This window comes from Lactuca sativa, chromosome 8 (assembly GCF_002870075.4).
Source record: "Lactuca sativa cultivar Salinas chromosome 8, Lsat_Salinas_v11, whole genome shotgun sequence".
Classification (NCBI taxonomy): Eukaryota; Viridiplantae; Streptophyta; class Magnoliopsida; order Asterales; family Asteraceae; genus Lactuca; species Lactuca sativa.
Genome location: NC_056630.2, coordinates 90,537,272 through 90,556,143, shown reverse-complemented (window position 1 = coordinate 90,556,143; position 18,872 = coordinate 90,537,272). Strand labels below are relative to the sequence as shown.

The following is an 18,872-nucleotide window of genomic DNA, read 5'->3' as shown; positions in this document are numbered from 1 at the left end:
AGTCGACTTAAACCAAACACAATTGAAGCTCTAATGTGGACACAAAGTTGGTTGTGGGAAATTGTAAACAATGGTAATCTATCTATTTTATTATTATTTCTATTTGTTTCTAATTTACTAATTACTACTAACTTTTTGTTCTATTTAGATAAAGGTGTGCAATTTACCTCGGATAACAATGCAACTATTTTTGATGATTACGACATAGATAGTGAAAATTGATGGTAACAATGAAACCATTTTTTTTCATGATTATAATCGATTAATTTATAGTTTTTTATGCATTTGTTTATACTTTGTATTTGTTTTGTTGGTAGGTGAATATATAATATTTAAAGGTTCGATGCGAAAGTTGAAATTGAAATTTGCTGAACTTGATTGTTATTGTTTCGATGATAGATGATGTTTGGCAACTTTTTGGAAGACTTTTTATGTTTATGTTTTTTTTTCTTGCAAAAAAATGGTTTAATTTTTAAACTTGAATGTTAATGTTCGTGTTTGACGTCATTCGGTGATTGAATTGATTTATATTGTTTCTATAATCTTTTTTTTGTTGGTTAATATATCACTGAGTTATTTTTCATAAAAGTTTAAAAGCCTTGTAACGGGGAAAATCCCTAATTACCCGCTGTGGATCCCCATTCCCCATTAGGGATATGGATGATGTCGGGTATGGGAATGTGTATGGGGATGGGGAACATGATCCTTGGTATACCTGTCCCCGTTGCCATCTCTACTCATACTTAACCTTTTGAAATCCAACATCCCCGATCATTGAAGCAAACACCTCCTGGAAATTACAATTACAACAAACCTTAAATGTTTTTTTGTTTTGTTTTTATTAAGGCCAGGTCTGGTCAACATTAAAGATGTTTTTACGTCAAACCACAAAGCATACTCGATCATGATTCATAAGAGGGGTAATGCAAGAAATATTGGAAATTATAGAGGAAAAGGTTGCAAGTTGGTAAGTTTCCTCTATCCTACATTGGTGGGGGAAGAAACTTTTAATAGGTTTATAAGCTTATTACTTTGATAGGCCACCAAAGGCTTTAGTGGATCAAAGGAATGAGCCAAGCCCACGCGTGCACCTAGCCTAGCCTAGCACTAGCAGACGCAGCGAGTGCGTGATTTAGGCGCACTTGGCACGACGTATTGGTCGTTGGGAGCCAATGAACTTTTATTTTTGACGAGTTCGGGTCAAGCTGGTTTGACTGATCTAATTAAATGGTTGACCGTTATTGACTTCGAGGAGGACGAGTCGGGACATTCTGCAAGGATTAGGAAACAACTTGCTTGGAGAGCAAGTCGTCGCCCTAGGGTTTCTAGGGGCCGACCTATGAGGGCCCCTTTCATGCCTTCTAGGGTTTCAACCTAGGATCCGTATTGACTACTCACGAAAATCGAAGCTCTCTCCCCCTCTCTGCGTTTTTTCTTCTAGTTTCCGAGTATTCTCTTTGTGTTTATCGATTTCTAGTGCTGTTGAAAAATTGATAGATTTGCATTAAATCTTGTGGTTTTACTCTGTTGCTTACAGCCAGTAGAAGTGAAGTAAAAACCTTTAAGGACAGGAGTCTGATCCGTGCAATTATTCCAATTTCAAGATCAGCCATCGACATGTCGGTTTTACTTTTCTGTCTTGCGTTTAATTTCGTCCAACAATAGGACAGTCTTCTTCTACATTTCTTATAATCAGATCTAATCAATAAGGATTAATTTGGTTTCTAGACGAAATTTGGTAAGCATATTAATAATAATTGGATCTATTGTTCGCAACTAATCGACATATAATTCTCAATATTATTTTTCGGTTTCCTTGCGCATCTATTAGTTTGATTTACAACATTCTTAAAGGTTTTTATTGTGATAAATCGACAGACTAATGGAGTCTACTGCTAGCTTCCACTTCATGAACCAAGATTTTGCCAAACTTGACCAATTTGATGGTCAGAACTACACCCGTTGGGTCGAAAAGGTCAAGTTCGTGCTTCATGTTTTGAAGCTCGCTTTTGTGTTGGACCCAAATATGGCACTAATTCCTGCTAATCCAATTCCCAAAGAAGGGAAAACTGTGGACCTAACGGTCATCGCAGAACTAGAAAAGCAAAGGACTCTGCGTAAAGAGTCTGAGGAACTGTGTGTAGGTTAGATCAAGAACTCCCTATCGGATCGACTCTATGATCTTTACGTGCCGGTCAAAGACCCAAGAGAGCTATGGAATGCGTTGGAACTTAAGTACAAGGCACATGAGGAAGGTACTAACAAATACCTTGTATCTAAGTACCTAGAGTTTTAAATGGCTGATGACAAATCAATCATGGAGCAAGTGCATGAACTCTAATTCATGGTCAACAAGTTAAATGCACTCTCCATCTCCATTCCAAAAATCTTTCAGGTTGGTGCGATCATCGCAAAACTGCCACCCTCGTGGAAAGATTTCTTTAAGAGAATGATGCATAAATCTGAGGACTACTCCTTGGATGATCTGATGAAACACCTCCACATTGAGAAGGAAACTCGCATCAGGGACAAGCGTAGTAAAGTCGGATCGAGTGTGCATCACGTGTCAGCTGGGGGTTCTAGTCACAAAGGCAAGTCTGGGGGACAGAACAAAAAGAACTTGGGACCCACGAAACAAAACTTCAAGAAAATAGGTGATTAGAATCCTAACTCAAATCCTAAGAGGATTGTACATTGCCACGTCTATGGAGAGATTGGGTACTATGCAAGAGAATGAAAAGATCGCAAATCAGGTTGGGTTCACATGTAGTCGAGAAGGTTACTGACATGGTGGCAAGTGTGAACCTTGGAGAGATTTTCATGATCTCCTCCCTTATCCGAGTAATTTATGCTCGAGGATGGATCGTGGACACTGGTGTCACTATGCATGTTTGTGGGCAACGAGAGAGCTTCCGCACTTACCACCCAATGCCACATGGGACAGTTGTCGTCTGTGTTGATGGCCACAAAGCTGAAGTTCAAGGAAGAGGTGATGTTTGTTTGAAGTTCACCCATGGTGAATGAAGTGAACTTTTCTGGTTATTTTATTTGTTGAAATTCTTTATGGTATAAACGTTTGGCACACACTAATGTTAAAAACATTGAAAAAATTGCAAACTAAAGAAATGTTAAAATATGATACAAAAGATTTTGAAAAATGGAAAACATGTGTAAAATCAAAGTTCACTAAGAAACCATTTCCATCAGTTGAGAGAAACACATCATTGCTTGAGTTGATTCATTCTGATATATGTGAATTAAATGGAATCCTTACTCGAGGAGGAAAAAGGTATTTCATCACATTCTGTGATGACTCCAGTCGATCTTTACATGTTTATTTGCTGAGATCTAAAGACAAAGCTATTTATGCATTTAAACTGTATAAGGCTGAAGTCGAAAATCAACTTAATAGATGCATCAAAATTCTTCGCTCGGACAGAGGCGGAGAATATTTAAACCATGAGTTTGACAGATTCTGCAAAGAGAATGGAATCAAACATGAGAGAACTTCACCATACACTCCCCAACATAATGGTTTGGCTGAAATAAAGAACTGAACCCTTTGTGAGATGGTCAATTGTATGTTGAATCAATCGGGTCAACCAAACAATCTGTGGGGGGAAGAACTATTGATTGCTTGCTATATTCATAATAGGATCACTAGTCGTGTGATTCCTACAAGCCCTTATGAGTTGTGGAAAGGTAGAAAGCCTAACCTAGACTATTTGAAAGTGTGGGGGTGTGTTGCTTATTATCGGACTCATGATCCTAAGCGAACCAAATTAGGAGCACGAGCTAATAAGAGTATATTTATTGGATATTATCATAGTAGCAAGGCTTACCGATTATTAGATATTGAATCAGGTGTTGTTGTGGAATCGAGAGATGTGGAATTCTTTGAGGACAAGTTTTCTAGGGATGAAGAAAACTCCAGTCATAAAACACCTACAAGTACTTCTCGAGAAATACTCCCATATCCTCCTATTACGGAGGAACCAAGGAGAAGTACAAGGGCTAGAATAGAGAAAAGTTTTGGAGATGATTTCTATTCTTACTTGGTCGAAGGAACTCAAACAAAAGTGACGAGAGAGGTCATCTTTACAATTAACTTGGATGATGATCCTAAGACCTTTACTGAAGCCATGACGTCTCGAGGTGCTCCTTTATGGAAGGAAACCATCAATGACAAAATGGATTCAGTTATGGGTAATGAAACTTAGGAGTTAGCTGATCCACCCAAGGGGAAAAGACCCATAGGATCCAAATAGATATTCAAGAGAAAATATCACCCAGATGGATCCATATCCGCCTATAAAGAAAGCTTGGTTGCTAAGGGCTATAAGCAGCGATAAGGGATCAATTATTTTGATACCTATGCCCAAGTTGTTAGGATTAGTTCTATTAGAACTCTCATAGCAATATTAGCTTTGAAAGGTGTAACACCCCATTTTTGGTATGATATTTATATTTTTATTTATTGTTATTTTTCTTCAAGTTTTAAGGGGAACTCGACGAGTCAGTAGCTGGACTCGTCGAGTAGAGTCAGGATTTCGAGCACGTTTAATTTGGAGACTCGGCAAGTCTATATTCCAGACTCGGCGAGTCCGCCAGTCTGGATGAAACCCTAATTTCAAGGGTTTGCACCCTATTTAAACAACTTTTGAGGCCACAAGTCAGCCCCCATCACCCCTCAGAGCATCATTCTCGAAACCCTAGAGCCCTCTTTGCATTTTGTGTGATTTTGGTGTGTTCTTTGAAGATCTTGAGAGAAAAAGGAAGGTAGATCAAGAGGAGAAGAAGGAGATCCTAGATCCTTGAGGAATTTCAGAAGATAGTAAGGTATATCTTGGCCCTTTTCTGTTTCTATGCTTAAATCCCCTTTTTGAAGCCATTAAAGCTATTCTTGAACCATTTATTGGCTTAGTAGTAGCATAGAGGACTCATGGAGTTGATTAGCCTTCGGATCTAGCTAGGTTTGAATTCCAGAAGCTTAGATCTAGCACCTTTATGGATCCATTTTGCATGGAAGCTCTAGATCTACTCTTATAGTGTGCTTTGAACCTTAAAACCTTCATTTGATGTTATTTACACATAAAGTTGGAAACTTTACATGTTAATCAAGTCCCAGGAACCCAGATCTATTAATGGTATGGATTGGTTTCAAGCAGAATCGAGTATATAGTGTTTGCATGCATACGAATTGGCGAGTCGTTCTTCAGACTCGGCGAGTCGAGTCGTGAGTCCCCTATTTTTCCTTTTTCGAGTTATGCCGAGTGGAACCAGTGAGTGAGAGATGGACTCGGTGAGCTAGAGGGTTAGACTCATTCGTGGAAGAACTCGGCGAGTCAATGCCCTGACTCGGCGAGTCCAAGGCAATCTTCATGCCTCAAGAACAAACTCGACGAGTTGTTCATACAACTCGGCGAGTCACAGCTAGAATGTTCATCTAATGAAGGAGAACTCGACGAGTTGTTCATACAACTCGGTGAGTCGGATGCAGATTGTCGGAATGTTAGTAGCAAAGAGGAACTCGCCGAGTTTGTGCCAAAACTCGACGAGTAGTAGCGAGTAGAATCAAGGAAGTAAGAGTAAGGACTCAACGAGTTGGCGACCCAACTCGACGAGTCAGGTCAACTGAATGTTGACTTTGATAGTTAGGTTGACTTGGACCAGGGGTAAGAGAGTCATTTTACCCTCAGTATTATTCCCAGTATTTGATTGATGGTGCATATGGAAATTGTAGCCGAGGTGAAACCGGAGCCGCATCAGACAGATTCCGGAGCAGTCCTTTCAGCAGCTAGGCTACGAGGTGAGTTTCCTTCCAGTAGGAACGGGTCTACGGCCACATTGCCGGCCCGATTAGCTAGCAGTAGTTCCGGACTTTGGTCCGACGCAACAGATAGTGTGTTTGATGCCTTCGTGGCTCAGGCAGGATTTATGTGTTTATTTGTGTCATGCTAGTTGATATGTGTTTATGCTATGCTATGATCAGTTAGTTCTGGACTTCGGTCCGATGCAGTTAGTTCCGGAATTCGGTCCGATGCAGCTAGTTCCGGACACCGGTCCGATGCAGGGGGACAAGGTCCCAGTTAGTTCCGGACTACGGTCCGATGCAGTTTCCGGGCTTCGGTCCGATGCAGTGGGCAAGGCCCAATACATGCTTATATGTTATTGTATGGTATGTGGTAGTTTGGGGGAGCTCACTAAGCTTCGTGCTTACAGTTTCAGTTTTGGTTTCAGGTACTTCCGTAAGTAAGGATAAAAGCTCGGGATAATGGCATCGCACACACCACAACTTCAGTCTTTATCCTGGGAGTTTGTTTTGATTCATAGTTTGATTTGATACAGTTGTTTCACGACATTTTATTATGAGTTGAGATATTTGACGTATGGTTTTTATGATATGACGATCAGTATATGATTTTTATTATTATTAAAACAAAAAATTTTGGGTCGTATTTTGGGATGTTACAAAAGGATTCTACATTTATCAAATGGATGTGAAGACAACCTTTCTGAATGGTTATCTCATGGAGGAGATTTACCTGGAGCAACTTGAAGGATTCGTGATACCTGGACAAGAAAACAAAGAGTGTAGACTTGTTAAATCCTTGTACGGGTTGAAGAAAGCTCCCAAACAGTGCATGCGAGATTTGACACCACTGTGACTGCTTTTGGTTTTCAGCACAACAGTGCTGACAGGTGTATTTATTCCAAATATACATCCGATTACATAGTAGTTATATGTCTTTATGTTGATGATATGTTGATCATTGGCACTCACCTGGAAGGTACTCTTGAGACGAAGAAATACCTATCCTGGAACTTTAAGATGAAAGATCTTGGAGAAGTTGATACAATTCTTGGTATCAAGGTGAAAAGGACAGGTGGTCAGATTTCTCTGAGTCAGTCTCATTACATAGAGAAAATTTTGACAAAGTTTCATCATTTGAACATTAAGGAATTCAACACCCCTTTTGATTCAAGTGTGAAACTAAAGGTAAATTCTAGTCGAGTAGTGGCTTAACTAGAATATGCTAATGCAACTGGAAGCATGATGTATGCTACTCACTGCACTCGACCTGACATCGCATTCACTGTAAGCAAACTAAGTCAGTATACTGTTAATCCAAGCACGGAGTGTGACATCCCCAATTTCACAGCTAGAAAAGACCGATTTTTTATGCTTTGTTTTAAAAATCAGAGTAATATTTCAAAGAAAACGGTTGCGGAATTTGTTCCCAAAACAAGATATGATAATAACTTATCAAAACATTTCTCAAAGAGAATGTATTTTCATTTAATAATAAAACTTCGGGATGTCATGTTTCGATACAGACATATAAGTATAAACAGAACTTACATTCAATTACACTAATGATTTATATCTCCTTTAAATCTCTCTGTGAAATATGTCTTCGTATCGATACTTGTGATACAAAGAAAACTGAGTAGGTCAGGCTTGGGAGCCTGGTGAGCATATAGGGTTTTCATCCTACATTGTTATATCATATATTTATAAATATAGAACATTCAAACTTGTACAATTTCACCATATAAAGGCAACTCTTATCCCACCCCATCGATCCTCACAACGACACGATCTAAACTCTCGTATCTAAAATTTTCCTATTTACCTAATCCCTACTCACGGATCTAAAACTATCCTCTTCACCCGATCCATACTCACGGATCTAAAACTAACCTTTTCACCTAATCCATACTCACAGTTACAGATCTAAAACTAACCTTTTCCCCTGATCCATACTCACGGATCTAAAACTACCTGATCCATACTCACGGATCTAAAACTAACATCATGATCTGATCCATACTCCCGGATCAATAATTGTACCCAATCCATACTCCTGGAATAGGGAAAATTAACTATACCTTAATCCTGATCTAATCCATACTCCCGGATCAATAACTGTGCCAAATCCATACTCCCGGACTAGGGACAATTAACTTAGTCTTAATCCATACTCCCGGACTAATAACAAGTTTTATATCTTTACCTGATCCATACTCCCGGATCTAAAACTAACCTCTTGGTCTAATCCATACTCACGGATCTATAACTAGCCTCTTGATCAGATCCCTACTCACATATCTAAAACTAACCTCTTGATCCCATTATCCAACTCATCCTTTTATCACACACCAACTATCTCATCTACCCATGTTCTACCCAACATATTTGTAGATATAAAATACATATACAATTTAACTCTTTTAAAAACTATATAAAACATCCATTCACACTCATCTCAAATAAACAACAATATATAAACACATAGCACGTATTTCATAACAAAAACTTCATATTTATGTGCTAGAAGAAAGTAACCACACACTCACTTGATTAGAAGATGATCGGACAACGCTACGGCTTGTAGAAGTAGTATTCTTCGTTAGATCTTCACAAAAATTGGCTTCTCGCGGGCAGAGCTTCGGCTCGAGAATCGCACTTCTCGGGATCTTCGGGGCTTCGGGACTTGCTTTGGGTCTTGGGAATGATACCGGAGCTTCGGGATATTTCTTGCACGAAAATCGAGGTAAAACGGGAGAGAGAAGAGAGAAATTGAGCAAGGAACTCGGCTGCCCTCGCACCCTTTATATAGGGGCTGATTCTTCGAATTACGCTGGGCGTAATGTGGATAAGGCCGGTGACTCCCCCCCCCCCTCTGGATAATATCCGAATTTATATTTAAATTAAATACTCTAATTATTTAATAAACTTCAAAAATTCATATCTTCCTCATACGAGCTCCGTTTTTGACGTTCTTTATATCCCCGTGTAGGTGAAACTACGATCTACAACTTTCATTTAGACTCCGTCCGCTAATTTTGACTTTTTTTATTATTTATTTTTAGTAGGCCGAGACAAGAAAACTCCGTTATAAATTCATAACTTCTTCGTCTGACATCCGTTTTCGTCTTTCTTTTTACCGTTGCACTACTATCAACAAGATCTTCGATTCTCGTTTAGATTGTTTCGGCTAAAAACCGCTCGATCTCAAATCGAGTATTCGGGCTGCATACCGCTAGGTCGAAACTTAGAAAAATCATAACTTCCTCCTACGAAGTCAGATTTGGGCATTCTTTTATGCACGCTCTCAGTTTAACGAACTCTACGACTTTCATTTAGATCACTAAGGTTAAATATAACTCTAACATAAATTCACTTTTTACGTCATTCAGCGTCGTGTCGGTTCTGTCGCGAAACTTCGACAAGTCATAACTTCTTCGTTATAACTCGGATTTCGGCGTTCTTTATATGTACAAAATCTTTGTAACATATACTACAACTTAGTTAAGATTATTCATCCTAAAAATTCTTCTATAATTTTTTTTTGACACTTAACGTCTCTAAATTGACTAGCCCTGATCTACAGTCGTTACACGGAGCACTTGAAGGTAGTGGGTAGAGTACTAGGATACCTGAAAAGGATAAGTACTTTTGAGTTAACATATTCATCATCTAATGGAATAGTTGAAGGTTATTCCGATGCCAGCTGGATTAATCACACTGATGATTAAAAATCCACAAGTAGTTGGATTTATACTCTATCTGGTGGTGCTATTTGTTGGGCGAGCAAGAAACAGACATGCATAGCTCATTCAATGATGGAAGTAGAGCTAATTTCCTTAGAAGCAGCGGGCAAAGAGGCAGAGTGGATTCGAGATCTACTTGTGGATATCTGTCTATGGGATATTCCATTACTTTCAATACCCATGTACTGTGACAGTGAGGCCACATTGTCTAAATTATATAATCCAATATATAATGGGAAGTCGAGACATGTAGGTTTGAGACACAATTTTATGAGACGACTAACTGAAAGTGGTACCATCAAGGTTGTCTATGTCAAGACTAGTAGGAACTTGGCAGATCTATTTACCAAACCTCCAACGAGAGATTTGGTTACATCTACCACGAGAGTCATGGGTCTAAAACCACAGTAAAATCTCTTAGTGATGGAAACCCAACCTGAAATTAGTGCTCCTAATTCTCAAGTTTAAAGGGTAACAATGAAGTCACTAACGATAGAAGGTACTATCATTAACAATAGATCCATGCGAGGTAGGATAGTATGTCGTTGCCGAGAATGAGGTTGAGTTACGACTCTTAACAAAGTTTTGGATACATATAAGCAACGAAGATGTTGTGAAACTTTGCCTATATGATCTAGAGGTAGTGCCGCCTCAAGTGAAGATTAGTGGTTTATCTTCTGAAGGGTCATGAAAAGGGTTTATAGCGCATGACCATATTAGCGCTCAGGGAGAATGCAAAGACGACTTGTTATGTGTGGGGGTAAACCAGAGAGGTCATAAGGTTCGTGGTTTAAACCTATAAGGATACCATCAAATTGGTTTCTTCTTGTTTGTTCTTAAACTAGGGTTTAATCTTTATGACACCCAAGTGACATCATCTGTCTGAGTAAAAGAAAATTTCCAACTTGGTGGGGGATTGTTGGAAATTATGGAGGAAAGGTTGTAAGTTGGTAAGTTTCCTCTATCCCACATTGGTGGGGGAAGAAAATTTTAATGGGTTTATAAGCTTATTCCCTTGATAGGCCACCAAAGGCTTTAGTAGATCAAAGGAATGGGCCAAGCCCACACGCGCGCCTAGCCTATCCTAGCACTAGCCGACGCCGCCATTGCGCAAAATGGCACGATTTAGGCGCACTTTGCACTTCGCACGACGTGCTAGGAGCTTATTAGCTTTTATTTTTGACGAGTTCGTGTCAAGCCGGTTTGATTGATCCGTTCAAATGGTTGACCGTCGTTGACTTCGAGGAGGACGAGTCGGGACATTCTGGAAGGATTAGGAAACAACTGCTTGGAGAGCAAGTCCTCGCCCTAGGGTTTCTAGGGGCCGGCCTATGAGGACTCGTTTCATGCTTTCTAGGGTTTCAACACCTATAAATATTGCTCCCTAGGAACCGTATTGACTACTCACGAAAAATCGAAGCTCTCTCCCTCTCTCTGCGTTTTTTCTTCCAGGATCCGAGTATTCGCTTTGTATTTATCGATTTCCAGTAGAAGCGAAGTAAAAACCTTTAAGAACAAGATTCCGATCCATGCAGTTATTCCAAGTTCAAGATCAGTCATCGATAGGTCAATTTTACTTTTCTGTCATGCGTGTAATTTCATTCAACAACAGGACAATCTTCTTCTATCTTTTTTATACTCAGATCTAATCGAGAAGGATTAATCTGGTTTCTGGACGAAACTTGGTAAACATATTAATAATAATTAGACCTATTGTTCGAAACTAATCGACATATAATTCTCAATTTTATTTGTCGGTTTCCTTAAGCATATATTAGTTTGATTTACAACAAGAACTAACAACGTACTTTTATTTATTTGTGTATTATAGTATCCTAGACTTTTTGAACTAAAAATGACAATATTACCCTTAATAAACTCTCTCGCTCTCTTTTTCTTCCCTCATCTATTTCCGTGACCTTTTTATTCATTTTACAATTGTAAAGCTTATTGCCAATACAAAAGCTAATATAAACATTTTTCTAAAAACTCATTTGGTCACCACCATAAGTCAATACATTTTTGCCTAAAAACACTTTTGGAGTTCAAAAAACAATCTCAAACACCCCCTAATTGAAAAATAACCATTAATATTTCTTCTAAACAAAAGCTCCATGAAGTAAAAAATGACAAATTACTATTTTTTTTAAAAAAACTATGAAAGAAATACATGTATGCTTCATCAAGAACTTTTCAATGTGTGTAAGATTCCTAATACCAAAGGCAATAGTGTAACCATCCATTGAATTATCCTCGAAATTAAGGGATCTATGATCTCCGATCCTTACATAAAACATGTAATAAACTTGCCTTTATTTGAAAAATATCAATACTGGAGACAAAATTACATTTTTACCACTTAAACAAGACTACTTAAACAAGACTTACCTCTTTGTCGTGCCTGTTTTTTCCCAACATCCAACATATTTGGATTGATATCACAAACATAATCTGAGTTCGTCGTGTGTGTTTGTGTGTGTCATCTATGGCTCATTATTGATAGTTTCTAGAATACAAAGATTAACATGTAAAATTTCAAAAACATCATATTTCTTGCAATCCTAGGACAAATAATCATTTTACTCGTCTGTCTTGAATTGATGTACAATGACTGTTTACCGAAGAATTGTTATAATTGAACTGTAAATGACAAAAATTGGAAAATTTATGCCATCTCATAATATTGTAACAAAAAAAGACGACGACGACAATAATAATAATAATAATAATAATAATAATAATAAGTTATAATATTAAATGATAATAACAATAAATTTTAAAACAAATATGTTTTTTTAAATAAATACAAAACTTAAAGCTTAATGATTTTATAGAAAAAATTAAGTTGGATATTTATTAGTGACTTTTAGACTTTTAGAATATCAATGAGTCTTTTAAAATTATTTATAAATTATTCTAGAATATAAAATATAAAATGACCTTTCAATAGTTTATAAAAATTTTGAGGGGATGTTTTTATTGGTTTATTTTTTTAAAAAAAATATATTGTCGATTTGGCGGAGCCCATGGCCTTCGCTACCGCCGGATTTGGGGAATATTTTCAAAACAGGTCCTTCATATTTTAGGTACGAGATATTCACCTCCCTACACATATTTTTTTTTTTTTGATGTTTTTCACTTTATACCATTATTAAACATGTCTATTTCAATTTGGCCACGTTTTGCTTTCGGACTGAGAACCGGTAAAATATTTATTGTATTTAGCATAAATAAAGTAAATATTTTATGTTAAATATGTTTTTAGAAAATATCCTATACAATAACAAGTTGATTTTAGTGTGATCGGTCATATTGTTACTATATTGTCGAATATCGATTCTAATGACTTTTCCAATTCTTTAATTAAAGTTATATTTGTCAAATTTATTCACTTTTTTTGGAACTTAAAACAAAATACAATTTATAAAAAAACGTTAGAATTGTTCTTCGCTACAAAAAAGGCTACCATTTCTGCCGCATGTAATAGAAAATATGCAAAAAAAGATATTCCACGTGTATGCCTTTTCTCTCATGATCAAACATTAAATTCGGTTTAAGAATTTCTCAACCAATAAATTAAAAATATTTACACTAACCCTCCCTATACTTTTCTTTTACTTTCAAAACACATTGCCACATTCATTTAGGATTCTGGTAAATTAGAGAAAACCATTTATAAAAATAGTTATATATATATATATATATATATATATATATATATATATATATATATATATATATATATATATATATATATATATATATATATATATATATATATATAACACCAAGAATGAAATATTATCATCATGTTATAATATTTAACCATTTTTCAATTTCCTAAAGAGAGGTGATTTTTTTATATATCAAAAGTTGATTTTTATCTTATATATAGATAAATTGATTTTTTTTTAAGTGGAAGAAGCAAAAAGGTTAAGGGACGAATGTACACAAAAAGAAAACTTAGGAGGACGAAAATGAAAATATATTAACCTACAGGGGGCAGTAGTAGAACGTATGGACTATCGTCGTCTCTAGAAAGAGAAACAGAATTGTAGTAGCAACTGTTCTTATGCTCTGGTTAAGGTGCAAATGGGGCGAAGCTATTGGTCGCAATGAATGAATAAATCGAGATCTATATACGCTATCTGCAAACAATCTTCATAAGGAGAAACGGAAGCGGTTTTTGATCTCTCACAGAATTAGGTTTGTTCATATTCGTTCATCCTCGTTATTTTTAATTTGTTTCGGAATAAACCGTTTGGACATCCATGTTGATTCTGATTTTATGCCTGTGGTCCTAATGCTTTATTGTTAGCTTTCTTTTTCACTGATTATGATGCGTAATTTGTAATTTGTAGTACGTTTGGAATTTTGCTAATTTTGATAACGAATTCATGCGTGTCAGTGTGTGTCTACTCCTTGATTTCTGAATATAATGTTGTATGGCATGCAAGTTTACGCTGATTTTTTAATTTGTTTACGTGTTATTTCATGAAGAAAATTTGTTTTCGTAGATCTATAATCTCTCAGAATGTAAACAATCTGCGCAAGGGGAAGTGAGATCGTGTATTCATCTTTTGATAAACCTAGGGTTTGTTCTTTTCTCTGCATTATTCTTTGATTTATTTTCTTTCCGATCCAAGGGATTGGAATTTGATGTTGATATCAGATTTCTATATTGTTTTGTTATGATCCTTTATTTTGTTTCTGATTTTTCCCCTTATCAGAATGAACGAGAGAGCCCTTCTTCATCTCATCATCACTCACAAAACTTGTCTTTTCATTTCTCATCATCGTTATTTTATTAATTACTTCAATCTCCAAACCAATGGGTTAGAAATTGCTGTTGATTTCTGTGTTCATCCTCATCCTCATCCAACAGTCATTCGATTTATCAATCCACACAGTTCTTATACAAAAATTTTGTTGTTTAAAAGTCTATAAACTGTTTCCCCTTCGGTTTGTTCATTATTATGGATTTATTTATGGTGCTTAAACAAAACTTTTGATTATGAGATCCTGGCATAGATTTTTACCTATTGTAATACATACATATTGCTTCTTTTTTAACATCAAAAACCTTTCCTTCTTCTACTACAGATTTTTTAAATTACATTGGTTTATATAATCAAATTTTGTTTTAGCAGGAATTGAGCTCTAGAACACAAACTTGAAGGTTAAAAATGGCATGGTTGAGAGCTGGAACTAGTGTAGCAAAGCTTGCAATTAGGAAAACCCTAACACAAGGCAGATCCTATGCATCAAGACCTCGACTCCTTCCATCAAGAATCCACCATTTTCACACCACAATTCCCAAATCAAAACCACAATCACCCATTCCACGATCTGTTCCACTTTCCAAATTATCAGACAACTTCTTAGATGGAACCAGCAGTGTCTACTTGGAAGAAATGCAGAGAGCCTGGGAGGCGGACCCCACTAGCGTCGATGAATCATGGGACAATTTCTTCAGAAACTTCGTAGGTCAAGCATCCATATCCCCTGGAGTATCCGGTCAAACCATTCAAGAATCCATGAAATTGTTATTACTCGTGAGAGCTTACCAATTTCATGGCCACATGAAAGCCAAATTAGATCCATTAAGCCTCGAACAACGAGACATCCCAGGTGATCTTGACCCGGGTTTCTACGGGTTCACCGAATCCGACCTAGACCGTGAATTCTTCCTAGGGGTATGGAAAATGTCGGGTTTTTTATCCGAAAATCGCCCTGTTCAAACCCTAAGAGCAATCTTGACTAGACTCGAACAAGCTTATTGTGGAAGCATAGGTTACGAATACATGCACATTGCAAATCGCGATCATTGTAACTGGTTAAGAGACAGAATAGAAACCCCATCTCCAAGTCAATACAATAGTAAAAGGCGCGAAGTCATTCTTGATAGACTCATTTGGAGCACACAATTCGAAAACTTTCTAGCAACAAAATGGACAGCTGCAAAAAGATTCGGTCTTGAAGGTGGTGAAACCCTAATCCCAGGTATGAAAGAAATGTTTGACAGATCAGCAGATCTTGGAGTTGAAAGCATCGTCATTGGTATGTCCCACAGAGGAAGATTAAATGTTTTAGGAAACGTTGTTCGGAAGCCATTAAGACAAATCTTCAGTGAATTTAGTGGTGGAACAAAACCTATTGATGAAGTCGGACTTTATACAGGAACTGGTGATGTGAAGTATCATTTAGGGACTTCATATGATCGAGCCACAAGAGGTGGAAAACATATTCATTTGTCGTTAGTTGCAAACCCTAGTCATTTAGAAGCTGTTGATCCTGTTGTGATTGGGAAAACACGAGCAAAACAATACTATTCTAATGATGTCGATAGAACGAAGAACATGGGGATTTTGATTCATGGAGATGGGAGTTTTGCTGGACAAGGTGTTGTTTATGAGACTTTGCATTTGAGTGCTCTTCCTAATTATACAACTGGTGGAACAATTCATATTGTCGTCAATAATCAAGTCGCGTTTACTACTGATCCCAAATCGGGAAGATCTTCACAGTATTGTACGGATGTTGCTAAAGCTTTGGATGCTCCGATTTTTCATGTTAATGGTGATGACGTGGAAGCGGTTGTTCATGCGTGTGAGCTGGCGGCTGAGTGGCGGCAGACGTTTCATTCCGATGTTGTGGTTGATATTACGTGTTATCGAAGATTTGGGCATAATGAAATTGATGAACCTTTTTTCACTCAGCCTAAAATGTACAAGGTCAGAATCTAGAATCTCTTAACTCTCTTGTTACAACTTTAGTCCTTATTTTTTTTTCAAAAGTTACGGATTTAGTCCAGTTGTTTCATTTTTTACTATAGGTTATCAGAAGCCACCCATCGGCACTTGAAATCTACCAAAAGAAGCTGTTGGAAAGTGGTCAATCAACAAAAGAAGACATCGACAGAATGCAAAAGAAGGTAACCACAATCTTGAATGAAGAATTCATGGCAAGTAAAGATTACGCCCAAAAGAAAAGGGATTGGCTTTCAGCTTACTGGTCTGGATTCAAATCCCCTGAACAACTCTCACGCATTCGTAACACCGGGTAAAAAAAAAAAAATTACATATTTGGTCCCAAAAAAAAAAAATTCTGTTACTAAAAAAGTAAAATGTTTTTGGTTGTCAGGGTCCAGCCTGAAATCTTGAAGAATGTTGGGAAGGCAATCACAACGCTTCCAGAAAGCTTCAAGGCTCACAGAGCAGTTAAAAAGATATTTGGCGACCGATTAAAGATGATCGAATCAGGGGAGGGTGTTGATTGGGCGGTTGCAGAAGCCCTTGCTTTCGCGACTTTGCTGGTGGAGGGGAATCACGTGAGGTTGAGTGGTCAGGATGTTGAGAGAGGTACTTTCAGTCATCGTCATTCTGTCATCCATGATCAGGACACCGGTGAACGATACTGTCCGTTGGATCATGTTATGTCCAATCAGCATCCCGAAATGTTCACTGTCAGCAACAGGTACGTAACTAACCTAACTTAATAATCAACACTATTGACTCGTATCAATATTTTTTAATACATGTATGTATGCAGCTCTCTTTCGGAGTTTGGTGTTCTAGGGTTTGAATTGGGTTATTCAATGGAAAATCCAAATTCGTTGGTGTTATGGGAAGCCCAATTTGGTGATTTTTCAAACGGAGCTCAGGTCATGTTTGACCAATTCTTAAGCAGTGGGGAGGCCAAGTGGCTACGTCAGACTGGCTTAGTCATATTGCTGCCTCATGGCTACGATGGTCAAGGCCCTGAACATTCCAGTGCAAGGCTCGAACGTTTCCTTCAAGTATTAATTCATTCCACTTTTGGTTATTGCTTTACTCAAATCTCTTTATAAACTTTAGTTTGATGATATGCCAGATGAGCGACGATGATCCGTTTGTTATCCCCGAAATGGACCCCACACTCCGTACGCAAATCCAAACATGCAATTGGCAAGTCGTCAATGTCACAACCCCAGCAAATTATTTCCATGTCTTGCGTAGACAAGTAAAAGCCGAAGCTCCCGTTCTTTTTTTAAATTAGTACAAAAAAAAAAAAGGTTACGGAGTCATAACTTTTTACATATTGCAGCTGCACAGGGACTTTCGTAAGCCGCTAATTGTAATGTCTCCTAAAAATCTACTTCGCCATAAAGACTGTAAGTCAAATTTATCAGAATTCGATGATGCTGAAGGCCACCCGGGTTATGACAAACAAGGGACCCGTTTTAAGCGTCTTATCAAGGATCAAAACGGCCACTCGGATCTCGAAGAGGGCATTAGACGCTTAGTTCTTTGCTCTGGAAAGGTACGTACATCCAATGGCTATCTTTGTAATTATCATTGATTCAAAAGGGCATTTACAATCTGTTATGTTTGTATTTTGGTGTAGGTGTATTATGAGCTTGATGAAGCAAGGAAGTCAACGGGAAGCAAAGACGTTGCGATTTGTAGGGTTGAACAGCTTTGCCCTTTCCCATATGACCTAATCCAACGTGAATTAAAGCGTTACCCAAGTAAGTATTAAAAATTAATTTGAAATTATTTTATTGACTAATTAATAATACAATTATTTTGTTCAGATGCGGAGATTGTTTGGTGTCAGGAGGAGCCGATGAACATGGGGGCATATTCCTACATTTCTCATCGCCTTGCTACAGCCATGAAGGTGTTGGGAAGAGGTACCATATATGACATCAAATACGTGGGCCGGGGAACCTCTGCTGCTACCGCCACCGGATTCTATGGAGTTCACGGGACTGAACAGTCGGAGTTAGTCAAGAAAGCCTTGCAGCCTGACCCCATCCCCTCACCTGCTTAAACCCGGTTCACTATAACTATAACTCACAACCAATAAGGGTACGCCACCTGGCGAATAAGTTTTACAAATTTTGTTCACCACGAGTCTCAACAATTCGGAAATTTAATAACACGCAATTTATATATATTCTTTAATAACTCATAACACACACTCCAAACTAGTTTATGATATTCCAAACAAATTCACCAATTTTTATTTAAATCAACAATATAACATATTAAACTTTGAATCAGAACGCATATGCAATTTGTACCAAATTACAAGGACTGTTTCTGTAAAGATTATAGTAAAAAGGTAAAAGATTATATAGGTATTAATGACGCAATAAAACATGTGTCATGCACGTGCTTGCCAATGTCACACTACTCTCAAAACATGGCCAGGATGGATGTATTCTGGAAGGGTTCACATCCCATGTGTTTATTTGCTTTACGCAAAATATAGTTTTTATTTTGATAGACCAAAGCATGTGCATGTTTTATTCCAATGACTAATTTTCA

The 18,872-nt window shown here is 37.5% G+C and overlaps 1 protein-coding gene across 3 annotated transcripts; it reads left to right on the top strand.

The window, feature by feature from the left end:
• The first annotated feature begins 13,579 nt into the window (after positions 1-13,579).
• Positions 13,580-18,542, top strand: LOC111887375 (uncharacterized). Of its 3 annotated transcripts, XM_052767018.1 has the most exons (10): positions 13,580-13,764; positions 14,076-14,152; positions 14,709-16,292; positions 16,394-16,620; positions 16,702-17,034; positions 17,110-17,356; positions 17,431-17,559; positions 17,644-17,859; positions 17,944-18,067; positions 18,134-18,542. In XM_052767018.1, the coding sequence occupies exons 3-10, from the start codon at positions 14,745-14,747 to the stop codon at positions 18,370-18,372; spliced, it is 3,063 nt and encodes a 1,020-aa protein (XP_052622978.1). In that variant the 5' UTR covers positions 13,580-13,764; positions 14,076-14,152; positions 14,709-14,744; the 3' UTR covers positions 18,373-18,542. The 3 variants fall into 3 exon arrangements, with proteins under 3 accessions (XP_052622978.1, XP_023739309.1, XP_052622979.1); XM_023883541.3 differs by lacking the exon at positions 14,076-14,152; XM_052767019.1 differs by lacking the exons at positions 13,580-13,764; positions 14,076-14,152 and having other exon boundaries at positions 14,560-16,292.
• Positions 18,543-18,872: the final 330 nt, after the last annotated feature.